General features: G+C 44.7%; 1 protein-coding gene across 1 annotated transcript; it reads right to left on the reverse strand.

The window, feature by feature from the left end:
* Positions 1–327: 327 nt before the first annotated feature.
* LOC139325590 (uncharacterized) lies at positions 328–9,178 on the reverse strand. The gene is made up of 4 exons (XM_070955524.1): positions 9,137–9,178; positions 8,608–9,014; positions 3,237–3,303; positions 328–2,517 (listed from the first exon to the last, which is right to left on the reverse strand). The coding sequence occupies exons 1-4, from the start codon at positions 9,143–9,145 to the stop codon at positions 2,164–2,166; spliced, it is 837 nt and encodes a 278-aa protein (XP_070811625.1). The 5' UTR covers positions 9,146–9,178; the 3' UTR covers positions 328–2,163.
* Between the last annotated feature and the right edge of the window lie 4,860 nt (positions 9,179–14,038).

Raw genomic sequence — 14,038 nt, forward strand, 5'->3', positions numbered from 1 at the left:
AACATTTTAAAATAAATTTTGTACCAAGATGTTACACTGATTGATTAATGATGAATTGTTTGTTTAAAAATAAAAATATTTTTTTTCTCAAAAAAAAAAAAGAAGAGTGGAGCTTCCCTTGACAGAGGCAGTCTACATACAAAAATCTGCCTTTTGTGCCAAAATAGGAGAACTGGGCAGCTTGAGTCGCCTCCTTCAGACATTTGCCTGGCATTGGTGGGTGTGGAAAAGGCGGAGCAGGTGAGCTTTGGGAGGAGGCCAAGCTTCCTAGATTAGCCCTAGATTCAGCCACAGCACACCTGCTTCAATTAGGCACCGAGTCAGATGAATATTTAAAGGCATTTTATTAGAATATTGTAGCAAAGACATTTCCCTTAATGAAAAGAGGGAATCCAGGACACAGAATCGGGTTTCTTTTTATACTCCATACAATAGAAAAAGTACAAAATAAGAGTTGATTGCATGGAAGAAATAAGGGTGGATAAAAATTGATTTAAAAAATAAATTAAAAAAATCATAATTTTGATTTAAATGGGATTTTTTTGTTATTTTTTATCAAATTTATTTTAATAAAATACTTTTGGGATAAAAATCCCATTGGGATTTCTATTCTATGCTATGCTATGCTATGCTATGCTATGCTATGCTATGCTATGCTATGCTATGCTATTCAAATAGCATAGCATAGCATAGCACAGCACAGCACAGCACAGCACAGCACAGCACAGCACAGCACAGCACAGCACAGCATAGAATAGAATAGGAGCTTTTTATTGGCCAAGTGTGATGGGACACACAAGAAATTTGTCTTGGTGCATATGCTCTCAGTGTACATAAAAGAAAAGATATGTTCATCAAGAATCATAAAGATAATTTTCCATTTAAGATACATTAATAATTTAGTTTATTCAGGTTGAAATAGAGCTTAGTTATGTAGCATGAAGCTGTATATTCTGCAATATTTACATTTTTGGAAAATTCATTCAATGAATCCAAGCACCGCAAGCTGAAATAACATGCACTGCATTGATACCTTCACACAGTTTCACAGTAACCATGAGATAACTCATAAAGCAAAGGGCAGGAATATTCCTTTTCCTTCAAATATACTGTATGTAGACTACAAACTGTATGATTGTTGGAAGAGAAATGCATCTGTACCATCAGCCTCTAAGTGTGAGGGGGAAGGGCAAGCAGTAAAAATGGAAGTGAAACCTTCTAAGCAGCTTATAAATATACGATTAAAGAGCACCTGTCATTTCAGATCCATCATGGCAGGGCCTGTGAGAGGGCATCCACTCACCTGCTGCCAGCCACGTCCCTCACCTGGTTGTGTCACTGATGCATCACCAGCCGCCCTATTAAAATGAATGGGACTGTCGGCGAGTCAACAGTGGCTCAGAGGAGGAGCTGCTGCGGGACAGACAAGACAGTTGCTTTTTAAAAATTATGATTTAAAAAGTTGATTTAAATCTTTTTAATAATGATTTATATAATGATTTAAATCAACGTGATTTAAATGAAATCCACCTTGGAAGAAATCATCCTGCTCAATTACAGTTATATCAGAGATATGGACAGTAACATCCCATAATATTAAGCATAACCACTGAAATGAGCCTTGCATTAAAAGAACATTCACATGGGAAATGGCATGTCTCTTGTGAAAAGGTACAATTTAGACCAGTTGAAAAATCTAGCATGTACAATTGAAAAAGTCCTTTATTATTAGCCTGAGAAAGTCCCTTATTTGGCAGTTATTATTTACCCTTATTGTCTTCTTTACACATTTGGAGTAAAGACAAATAATTCCTCTTATTGGAATTATCATAATGATATTGAATATGCACTAGGTGAATTCCTAGGGTTTCTATTCACATTTGGCCAAATTAAATATACAATTCAATTCAATTCCCGAGATACACCATGACTGAAGATCTTCTCACACTCAGGTGTGTTTTTCATTTTTCTCCCACGTGAATTCTTTGGTGTCGATTGAAGCTACTACGCTCAGTATAGCTCTTTCCACACTCCAGGCATTTATGTGGTTTCTCTCCTGTGTGGATCCTTTGATGTCTATAAAGATTTCCCCTCTGACTGAAGCTCTTTCCACACTCCAGACATTTATGAGGTTTTTCTCCTGTGTGGATCCTTAAATGAGTTTCAAGATGTTTGTTTCTTTTGAAGGATTTTTCGCATTCTGGGCACTGATGTTCCTTTGCTTCCTCCTGGATCCTTCGGGCCTTTGGGGGTCTTCCGAAGGAGCCTCCGCCCTCCAGGCCCGTCTCGATGGTCTCTGCCCGTTACCTCCTCCCCGCATCGCTCTCCAGGCAGCCGCCTTTCCTGGGCTACCTCTGGGCTCATCCCTCCTGCGGTCCCGGAGCCCCCTGGCCTTTCCCCGCTGTCTCCTGGGGAAGCCGCACCAGGAATGGGCAGGGCTGCTCCGCGGGGCCCGCTCTCCTCCTCCTCCTCTTGGCCGGCGTCTCTTTCCTGCATTCGCCGCCATCCTCCGTCCTCCTGCAGGGGAGAAAGAGAAGAGGGTCATGGTTGCGTCCCCTTCCCCTCAGGGCAGCCCCAGGCCCAAGACCCCGCCTCTTGCGGACCCGAAAAAGACCCCACAGACTGCAACTCCAAACATTCCCTGCGCCAAACTTCATCCTCCTCTTTCGCCGATTCAAGCCGCTTCCCTTGAAATTTGGGATCCAGTCTCCCCTCCCCCCACAGCTCTGTATTGAGGCAGGCGGAGATCAGGGTCTCTTCTGGGGCTGCGACCTTATAGCAGACTATAAAGGGAACCCAGTTTGGTCCATTGATTAAGGCACCAGGGTAGAAAGCAAGAGACACGGAGTTCAAGTCCCTCTTTCGGTGCAGCCCACCTCACAGGGTTGTTGTTGGGGGAAGAGAGGAGGAGGGCACGTTGCACGTCTCATTACTTCCTAGCTAACATCATAGTTGCTGGAAGGGTGTGGGGGCCTCAGGGAGCTAAAAAGACCCCGCATTTCAACCCTGAGCTACAAATATGCTCCTATTTTGTTAGAAACAGAGGAAAATATCCCCCTGATTTGTAAAAATAAATGCAGGATTCTAATAAATAAGATCCTACAACTCGCAAATGTGTTTTTAAGAAGCATTTTGTTACAATTGAAAATACCTAACTTGCTCTCTGTAAATATGTGTGCTTGTATATATGTCATTATGTGATGTCATTGTGTCCCTTGCCATTGGTTACTACTTACCATTCGCCCCGCCTCCTCTGTATATAAGCCTTTACTCCTCTCAGACTGCAGCTCTTCAAAAGTGTTCCTGAGGAAGATGAGAAATAAATATTATTGATACAAGAAAGTCTACAGTCTCTTATATTGGGCCTGACCAGAATAACCAAACTAGCAACACATTTGGCCTCCGTTTCATCCAGGACAATTCTTGTTCCTAGGTAGAAGAACTAGGAATTCATGCAGACAAGGAAACCATCTCCAGTTAAAGAGGAGCTAAGGATGAGAACCTCCTGCCAATGGTTCCTGCTAGTGAATTTCCTCATAGAAGTCAGTAAAGAAATGATGAAACCATAAAATACATTGAGTGCTTGTGAAGCGCAAACAGGAAACATTGATTCTGGATAAAATTCCACACGTGACCAATTTTTGTGTCAGTCTTTCCCAGCTGGGTTTGTGTCTTTCCTGAAAGTTGCAGATGTATTTAGAGACACTCGGAATACTCTGTTGTGTAGTTGCTGAAAAAGCAAGTTCTCACATACCAAATAAAGAGCCTTCGTCAAGAAGGGAAAAACAAGCATTCTTAACCTTAAAAAAGAAGTATAGACTGTCATGTTAAAAGGGCTAATATGTCATTTTAAGTTAGTCATTTAAAAGGTGCCAGTCCGTGGGTGGAGGGCTACATCGCAGGGCACACTGGCCTGGGCAGCAGCAGCAGCAGGAGCCCCCTCCAAAGGGGGAGGGGGTGGAAGAGGAAAATATATATGTGTGTCAACAGGAGCATCAGATTTCCAAGGGCTGAAAAAAAGTTGAAAAATCCAAATATGCAGGGGTCAGTATTGGAGGGGATTTCCCCCTCCGCTGCAGTTTTCCAAAGGGGCCCTTCAGAAAGGAGGAGGGATGAGAAAGGAGAAGATGAATGCATGTGTGTGTGTGTATGTGTGTATGTGTGTGGGGGTCTGTGGAGGGTCTGGCAAGGCAGCTGGGGGGGAGGGACTGGCTGACTTAACCCTCTTACTGTCTCTGGGATGTATTTTGCGGTTATCGTTCATGACGGTTGGATATATTGCCCCCAAACTGTACAGGTAGTACTAACTAGATCTCCAATCAGAATTGAGACAAAAATTTCTGTTCTTGACAGTTGCTGCACCCCATTTTTTGCCATACTTGGCAGCTCATATGCTACAGTTGTGAAGTGAGTTGTGAAGTTGTTATGTGAATCCTCCAATGACTTTGTGGGACACCAGATGTGAAAGATACCAATACTGATGACGTGACCCTGGCACAGCACAGCCGTCATAAATACATGCCAGTGGCTAAACGCCTGGATTTTGACCACATGGATGCTGGAACAGTCGTAAGTGTGAAAACTGGTCAAGGCCACTTTTTTCAGTGCTGCTATAACTCCACTAAGTCACTAAGCAAATAGTTGTAGGTCAAGGACTAAAAACAATCCAAAATAGCCCCCAAATTGGAACCCCCAGAGGTCAAACTTTTTCCTGCAACAAATCTGCAAAACTAGCCCAATTTGGTAGAAAAATTGTTCAAGTGTCCACACTGTTTCCAACTCGCATTTCAACTCAATCCCCAAACTGTCCTCCTAGACACGGTTTGGCTTTTCAAAGAAAATGCCATTCTTGATTTTTACCCTGATGTTATCCTCAATATAGTTCAATAAAGTTTTGCAAACTCAGAAGATATAAATATGGCGGCTCGAAAAACTCCATTTCCTGATGGAAATGTGAGTCTGAGCGGGCGGGGGTGGGTAGAGCCATCTGCGAAGTCCCCAGAGTCTTTTTTTAACTCTTGGGGACGAGCAGGTTCGAGCTCCCTATTGTCCCTCGCCGCTGCTCCGGGCATCGGGTGCACTCTGCTTTTTTTTTGCAGAGCTAGGCGCTGGAACCGGATTAACTAACGAATCTAACAGATGGACTTATTTAAAAAAGATGAGACTTGGACTTGGGACCCTAAATCGCAAGTATCCCTAATGAACTTACAAGCATTTTAAAGTGAAAGAGAAGAAAAAAAAAAAGCTTTAAAATGGCCGCTGAGGCTTGGGAAGTAGAAGAAAGCTGAAAGTAAGAGTCCTTCCATAACAGATACAAAGTAGCGGAATATATAGTGCTGGCTACAATTTGAAAGAAAAATAGTTATTTTAAGTTCCTCTCTTCTTGGAGATTGGTACTTGATCTTGTTTGGGGGGTAAAAAAGAAGAGTTTGTTGGAAGGATGGCGTTACTAATTAAATCTGATAGACAAGAAGGGCGGGGGGTGCGCCCCCACTCACAACTGTTTGAACAAGCTCTGAGCCTACAGACTCTGCAGAATGGTTCTAATTTAAAAGAATTTATTCAGGAGGAGATGGCAAAATATTATGAGACTGTGAACCAGAAATTTGAAAATTTAAGGCAGGAAATTAAAGAAATGATACAACAAAAGTATGACAACTTGCAACAAAAGATTGTAACAGTGACTAATGGTTTTTCAGAAATTGTTATAAAGTTGGATACAAATATTAAATTGCTAGAGTCTAAAATGGAGAAAATTGATAATTTGGACAATAAAATATTAAGAATTGAAAAGGACTTAATAAATATTCGAGATAATAGCTCAGAACTAAAGTCTAAAGAGGAAGCTGGTCACGAGACTTATAATGCAGAAGATATAAAGCAAGGAATTGAAAGAGAGGTTGTAATGCTGCAATACAGGATTACAGAATTTGCGATCAGAATCAGAGGCTTGCAGGAAAATAACAGTGATGATTTAAGAAAAACATCTGCTCAAGTTTTGGCTGGGATCTTAAAGGTTCATCCTGAGGAGGTATTTAGTAAAATTAATAAGGCTTATAGAGTGAATTCCTGGATTGCAAAGCAAAGGCAACTGCCTAGAGATGTGGTGATTTATTTTACAGATAAAGAGATGATATTGTACAAAAATCTTTTAATTCTACTTTACAACTGAATGGGAGAAAAATTTGGATATATAAGGAATTGCCGCCTAAAATGGTAAGAGATAGAAAGAAATTTGGACTCTTGGTGTCTGAGTTAAGAAGACAAAATATTTTATTCAGGTGGGATGTCCCAGTGGGTATAATACTGAGATATCAAGGAGTAAGATATCAGTTAAATACTGTTGAAAAAGCGTAAGAATTTTATTATAAGGTACTTAAAAAGCAAAATCAACAAGAGACAGAAATTCAAGAAAAGCAGGAGATGGAGACAATGAAGAAACAACAAGTTAAAGAGGTCTCCACAGATGAGCCGCTCTTGGATTCTCTTTCAGAGGTCTCAGCTGGATTTTTTAATATAAGAGAGGCGGTTCCGGACCTTAATGCAATGATTTGTCAGGCCACAAACCAGCATGGAAGTTATTCAGTTGATATACAATTTACAGAACCAGAAAGATCTCAGCCACAAAAGCAAACCCAACAGGATCAAGTTACACATCAGCAAAACCAAATAGTTGATACACAACCTACAGAAAGGAATTTAGGATGGAGATCCAACCCACAAAAAGTCAAGAAAAGAAGAAGTAGGTCTCACAAATATAAAAACTTTTAAACTAAACAACAGTGCAATGCCAGTTACTTATGAGAGGACTGAACATATGAAATGATAATTGGCAAAGTATTGGTTTATTTTATCCTGAGGATAGGGCAGATCTCTGCAGTGCTGAATTATTTTGGGATGTGAAAAAGGCCTTAAATTGAATGGTTCGAAATATCTTGTTTGTTTTTTTTTGGATTTCCGGATAAATATATTACTTGTATGCTGAGTTATATGGCAAGAGATCTACTGGATCGTGGCACGCAGAAGATCTGGTTGTTACCCTATTATGATGGTTGGAACTAATAATCTGGATAAAAGACACCTCCATAAACATTATATGGAATATAATTATAAAGTCACTCGGGTGGTTGTCGGGGTTTTTTTTTTTTCTTTCTTCCAATATGAAGATACTTGTTACTGATGGGGGCAGATGGTAATTGAAGATACTGAAAATACTGCTGGAACAAGGATGCGATGTTACCCTAACACGGGTGATGGAGTTTATCATCCAGTTGAAAGATATTACAGAAGATGCTATATAGATTACAAGTTTAAAGTTTTTTTTCTTTTAGGATTTTATTTACATAAGGGAATATTTTTCTAGGGGAGTGGGCAGAAGAATAAAGATATTAAGAATAATTATGGTAATTTTGTAGGAAAGTGGGTGGAGATAGGTTAGGTTATGGATTGTTTAGTTTAAAGAAAAGGGATATTATGTTTAGATGTGAATATATGTAATGAAGGGGGGGAAGGAAATGGGTAGTTGAACTGAACAAGTGTTAAATTAGGATTTATTGAATAGCCTTAGAGTGGAAGTATGCTTTGAAATGTTATATCATATGGGGGGTAGTAAAAGGGTAGATCACGAGCAGAAATTGTTAAATTGGGAGATATAATAATATTATTATGTTAAATCAGGAGTTGTTAGACATTGTTATAATAGAATCTCACTTTGAAATGCATAGTATAGTATAAGGGGGGTATGATAATTTTATTAGAAAGAAAGGGTCAGTATATGGAGATGGAGTAAGTGGATAGTAAAGCATGATATAATCTGTTATGAATTTGGGTTTTATTATGAAGAAGTCAAAGGGGAAGGGGGGGTGAGGGGGGTTAGGGAGGAGGGGGGGAAAAAAAGGGGGAAAAATTTGTATTTGAAAAACTTTTTCAATAAAAAAAGAAGATATAAATATGGGAATTCTCAAATTCACAATAAAATGTCTCATCCCACTGAAGAACTTTCCATCCCAGAAACTCAACTGGTTTCTAATCAGCTAGAAACGATGCCTGACCAGGTTCTGCAGGATTGTCTGGGACACAACACATCCTCTCCACAACTGCTGGGAAGAGGCTCTGCGGTATCCGAAGCAGCACATTAGGTTCACTCAGTTTTCTTCCATATGAAGAAGTATCCACCTTGTGAACTCCCAAGTCTCTTGTTATGTAATCTAAATAGGCTGTGATTAATGTGTACGTAGCGTATGTATGGGCATATCTATATTCTTTTGAGAGCAGGCCTCAGAAGTCCATTCTTTAACTTCAAAGTCTAACAATCGGAGCAGCCCTCAACTGCAGCCCTTGGACAGGGATCAGGCAGGGATCTCGTCCACAGCTGCCCAGTTGAGAATCCAACACTCCTGAACCACTGACAGATGGACATCCAGACTCATACAAGGCCTCCCGCCCCTCCCAGGACAGCCTGCTCTGCTAGTTGCCATCAGAATGACCGACAGCAGCCACACACAGGTCTGGGACCCTGGGCATGGCCCTGGAAGACTAAAGGAATTTATTAAAAGAAAAAATGTATTAAATTTATTAAAAGTGAAACTTTTAATTGGATTTTATTACCTTTCTTGCCAGGCACTTGTGAGGTTTTTCTCCTGAGCGGATGCTAAGATGCCTTTGAAGATGGTCCTTTCTTTTGAAGGATTTTTGACATTCCGGGCATTGATGTTCCTTTGCTTCCTCCTGGATCCTTCGGGGCTTTGGGGGTCTTCCGAAGGAGCCTCCGCCCTCCAGGCCCGTCTCGGGGTCTCCGCCCGTTTCCTTCTCCCTGCATCGCCCTCCAGGCAGCCGCCTTTACCGGGCTCCCCCTGGGCTCCTCCCTCCTGCAGCCCCAGAGGCGCCGGCCTTTCCCTGCGGTCTCCAGGAGAAGCCAAGCCAGGACCGGGCAGGGCTGCTCTGTGGGGCCCGCTCTCCTCCTCCTCCTCTTGGGCGGCGCCTCTTTCCTGCATCCGCCTCCATCCTCTGTCCTCCTGCAGGGGAGAAAGAGAAGAGGGTCACGGCTGCGTCCCCTTCCCCGCAGGGGAGGCCCAGGCCCAAGCCCCCCCCTCGTGCGGACCCGAAAGAGACCCTCACAGCATCCCCTGCGCCAAACCTGCATCATTTGTCACAGATCGAAGCAGCTTCTCTCGTTGCCCGTTTTGTTCCCGGAAGTGGAGGCTTCACGCCCTTTTTCCTCCAGTAGTTCCGCTTTTTCCTTCGGAGGATCCGCCCCACGGAGTCCTCCTGCCAATCGCCAACCTCCCCAGAGCGACCAATCGGCGTCCGCCTTCCTTCAATCAGGCCTACGGCGCCTGCGCCCTGCCGAGGGGGTTGCTGGTCCTGCGCGAAGGTGAGGCTGGGGGGGGGCAGGTGTTCTCCCCCTCCCCGCATCCAGGTAGGTGGAGGTTGGGGGCCCTTCTGGGGCTGTGACTTTCCCTCCCCTCCCCCAACCGGCGTCTCTCCCTAGACAAGGCGGGGGGGGGTGGAAATATGGGGGGGGCACACAGGCAGGTGGGGCTGAAGGGGCTCCTGGGGGTCTCCAGGCTTAGAGACCGAGGAGGCTCCTCCCTGCAGCTCCTGACCCCCCTTTCCCGCTTCCTCTCCCCCCCAAAGTCCCCTTTGCAAATCTGCAGGGGGCTAAATCCCCCCAGGACCCCCCTCATTAATATGTGGACCCCCTCAGCCTCTGCTGAGCCCCTGAGGTCGAAGCCTCCAGGAAGGCCAACCTTTCCCCCCCATTGCAGCCCCCCCAGCTCTGCCCCCCTCCCCTTAAATGCGCCGTAGCTGGAGGACCCCCACCGCCTTGGGTTGGTGGGGGGGCTTTTTCTATTTAAATCCTGGGCCCCAAAGGCTGGAGGGGGTCCTGGCCCTGCTCCTCTCTTGCACTGCAGCTTCTCCTGGGCTGGGAGGGGATCCTGATTGAGCAACTCCATAAGTTTTTAAACTTTTATGCCCCCCCCTCCCTCTGGCCAAAAGCAACTTTTTATGATATGACATCATTTTATTGTTCTTGTTTTACCTGGGGTAAGGTGATGCTGGAGCCCAGTGAGGTCCTCAAGGGGTTTTTAGGTGCATGTAGGAAGTTCCCTTGTCAGCTAACAGAATAAGAACAACCGAGCGGGAAGGGGCCTTGGAGGTCCTCTAGTCTGACCCCCTGCTCAAGCAGGAGGCCTCATCCCAAAGGTGCTTTTTCAAAAGGGCACTGGGCTTTATTTTTCCTGGAAGATGTTTCACTTCTCATGCAAGAAGCTTCTTCAGTTCTTCACTACCAAAGAAGCTTCTTGGATGAGAAGTGAAACACCTTCAAAGGAAATCCAGCTGCCTCTTGAAAAAGCACCTTCGGGACAACCCTGACCTGGATGATGGAGAAGCTCCAGAGACCTTCAGGAGGCCTGATAGTGGGAATATGCTGCCTTTGGAGGATCTGGGCTGCTCTTTATTGGCTCTTTATGTTATTTTTCTACTCTTATTAAAGCACGTGTAGTTGTATAAATGTCATACTTGCATACATTCCCCACACTTGAAATAAGGTATTCAATTCTGGGGGTCCGAGAAGCCGAAGCCTGGGGGCAAGGGGGGGTGGCCAGTTTGGGGGGGGGGAGGCAACAGCTTCTCCTTTAACATTCTCTGCCCCTATTTTCAGGCCATGAGCCTTGACTCTGGGGCCAGAAGTACGGAAGCAATTGGGAAGACTGGCTTGCAAAGGCCTCAAAGGCTCCTGGCAGCTGTTCACATGTAAGGAGGGCTCGCATGAAAGGCACTGTGGCTCTTGGCGGGACAGAGGCCCACGAGTGGAAGTGGTGGAGGGCTCCGTCTCTGTAGCAGAAGGGAGAGTAGCCCCCGGTGCCATCCTTGCAGCCGGCAGGAGAAGTCTGGAAGCCAAGGGAGGCATCGTTGCCCCAGGCCTTCCACTGGGAAAGAGGCGGACTGGGTCATCGCCTGAAAGGACCTCAAAGAGGACTCGGTGGGACCGGAGGCCCCGTTCACACAACATGCTTCCCACTCCTGGCCTTGCGCATCCTGAGCCCCGGCTGGGTTCACAGGCTGCCTGCAAGCAAAGTTAACCTAAGACCAGCCAAGCTGAGCAGGCCATGCCAATGCAGCCGTGGGGGCTTCCCTTCCCGGGGGATGCATCTCGGGGGGAATCGGCTGGGGAGCCATCGAAAGGACCCTCCTCCCACCAGGTGAGTCTCCTCCTGGGCTGCTTTGCGGGAGACGATCATGGCTTCCCTATTGCCCCATTAATCAACCCTGCGAGGTAGGACAGCCCCTCGACTGCAAAAAACAATAACCACAGTTAACTATCGATTCCGGTTTACTCTTGCTTCAGGAAAAGGACCATTTTACTGTTTATTATGGTTTGTTTAGGGATTGCGCTATTCTCTATTGCTTCACTTGACCCACGTTACAAATTATTTAAAAATTGTTTTGCATGATCACATGTTTTCTTACAAGGGTGCACATTTTGGAAATTGTGCAAGGGGTGTGAATTCAACTGTATTCAATGTACATTCCTATATCACCAAGGCAAATTTAATTAAAGGGCCTTGGTGGTGCAGCGGACTAAAGTACTGTTAAAGTAGCACTTAGCTGCCAGCTGCCTGCAATTACTGCAAGTTCAAATCTCACCAGGCTCAAGGTTGGCTCAGCCTTCCATCCTTCCGAGGTAGGTAAAATGAGGACCCGGATTGTGGGGGCAATAAGCTGACTTTGTATTAAAAAAAAGAACACCGCTTGGGGGGCCCGAAAGCCCTACTATATACAAAAGTATGAAGGCTATTGCTTAACGCATTGTAAGCCACCCTGAGGGCGGCATATAAATCGAACCAACCAATCAATCAATCAACAAACAAATAATTCAGTCGGTCAGTAGTGCTGTATTTCAAAGTATTACTCAGCAAGGTGGGCCAGAGTCGGTCTTTCCTTTTCAGTAGCAGAGGTTGAGCTCTGAGCAGCTGAAGCTGACAGCCTCTCTGTCTCCTTTTCCTGGAAGAAGCCACTGGTGTCTCAGCCTTTCTGTCTTGCCTGGAACACATCTGTCCCAACACAGCTGGTAGGCAACAAGCCAAGGAAGCCAGATGCGGGTTGCAGTGTCCAAAGCTGCTGCTTTTCTGGTAGTTTCCTAGTGCCATATGCAACCTTTCCCTCCACAAAGCTTTTTGATGCAGCTTTAGAGACCCAACCAAGATTTTGCCAATTGCTACTTGAAATGCCACAGGAAGGGGAATGTTTAAACGCATGTTTAAACACTGCTTTCGGTCAATCACGAAGGGGTAGTAAAATTCTTCTCTGTCAAGAATTTTACTACCCCTTCGTGATTGACCAAAAAAGCAGTCAAACTTAGGTCTGGGACCCCGGGCATGGCCCTGGAAGGAATTTAGAGTCCATCTTAAAAGAAGAAGAAAAAAGAAGAAGACATCACTAAGGGGGATGTAGAGATGGAAATATACAGTCCAGAGGTTGAAGGAAGAGGAAGACTTTGAAACTAATTCCATATTTTTTTTTTCAAAAAAATATTTGAAAAATACAAACAAACAAACAACAAAACATACAAAACAAGTAAACAAAGATTCATCTATACATCTTCTTTTCAAATTTGTCGCATCGGTATTCTATATTCTTATTTATACCTTTAATTCTTTCTGGTTATAACATATCTATATCCCTACTACATCATCTCTATACGTATTCTTACTCGATATATATATATATATATATATATATATTTATTTATTTATTTATTTTATTATATTTCTATACCTGTAAGGATCGCCTCTCCTTCCAACTTAAGAAAGTAGGAACTCTTGAAACGTAGTTGTTCAAAAGGATTCTTTTATTAAACAGAAGTGAAAACCATCCAGCTAAAGCACAATCTGAATGCCCTTAGGTAAAGCAGTAGGATTAAAGTGGTAGAAACCCCTCCCTTTAAGTCAGAATGCAGATTTTAGCCAATACACAGGTGTGAAGATGTTTTCTTTACTATTTCCGTTGAGAACAAACATACATTTCCACCACTTCCCTTTAAAGTGAGACAACCCACATGGCTATCATATAAATTCCTGCAGGTAAAAGGAATCCCAGGCCTCCTTGGCGCCAGGATATAGGTTGTAAAATATCTGATGACACAGGCCATGCTAGTAAATCGAATCCACGTCCCCCCTTCCTTCACTTGAATGGCAGTATCACTTTTAGGGATCTGACAATACCGCCCTTCTGCGGGACTCAGGGCGGTGCACAGCCGAGATAAAACATAACATATAAAATTTAAAAAACAGTTTAAAAACAATTAAATAATTTCGGCCCGGTAATTAAAATAACCCAATTAAAACCAATTCAATTAAAACTGAGAGGATGGAATCAAGCCAGCCCAGCTAGATGGAACAAGTGTGTCTTCAGGGCCCGACGAAAAGTCCGGAGGTCTGATATCGTGCGTATCTCAGGGGGCAGGTCATTCCAGAGGGCAGGCGCTGCCACAGAGAAGGCTCTCCCCCTGGGGGTCGCCAGCCGGCACTGCCTGGCCGACGGCACCCTGAGGAGGCCCTCTCTGTGTGAGCGAACCGGTCGGTGGGAGGCTATCGGCGACAGAAGGTGGTCTCGCAAATACCCCGGCCCTAAGCCATGGAGCGCTTTAAAGGTGGTCACCAACACCTTGAAGCGCACCCGGAAGACCACAGGAAGCCAGTGCAGCTTGCGCAGGAGAGGTGTTATATGTGAGCACCCGTTGCTCCCATAATCCCCCACGCGGCCACGTTCTGGACCAACTGCAGCCTCCGGGTGCACCCCAGGGGGAGCCCCATGTAGAGAGCATTGCAGTAGTCCAGGCGGGAAGTGACGAGTGCTTGAGTGACCGTGCGTAGGGAGTCCCGATCCAGAAAGGGACGCAACTGGCGTATCAGGCGAACCTGATAAAAAGCCCCCCTGGCCACAGCCGTCATATGCTCTTCTAAAGACAGCCGTGCATCCAGGAGGACACCTAAGTTGCGAGCCCTCTCCATGGGGGCCAGTGATTCACCCC

The sequence above is a fragment of the Pituophis catenifer genome, unplaced genomic scaffold (genome assembly GCF_029215685.1).
Source record: "Pituophis catenifer annectens isolate HBS135680 unplaced genomic scaffold, rPitCat1.0.hap2 SCAF_17, whole genome shotgun sequence".
In the NCBI taxonomy this organism is placed as follows: domain Eukaryota; kingdom Metazoa; phylum Chordata; class Lepidosauria; order Squamata; family Colubridae; genus Pituophis; species Pituophis catenifer.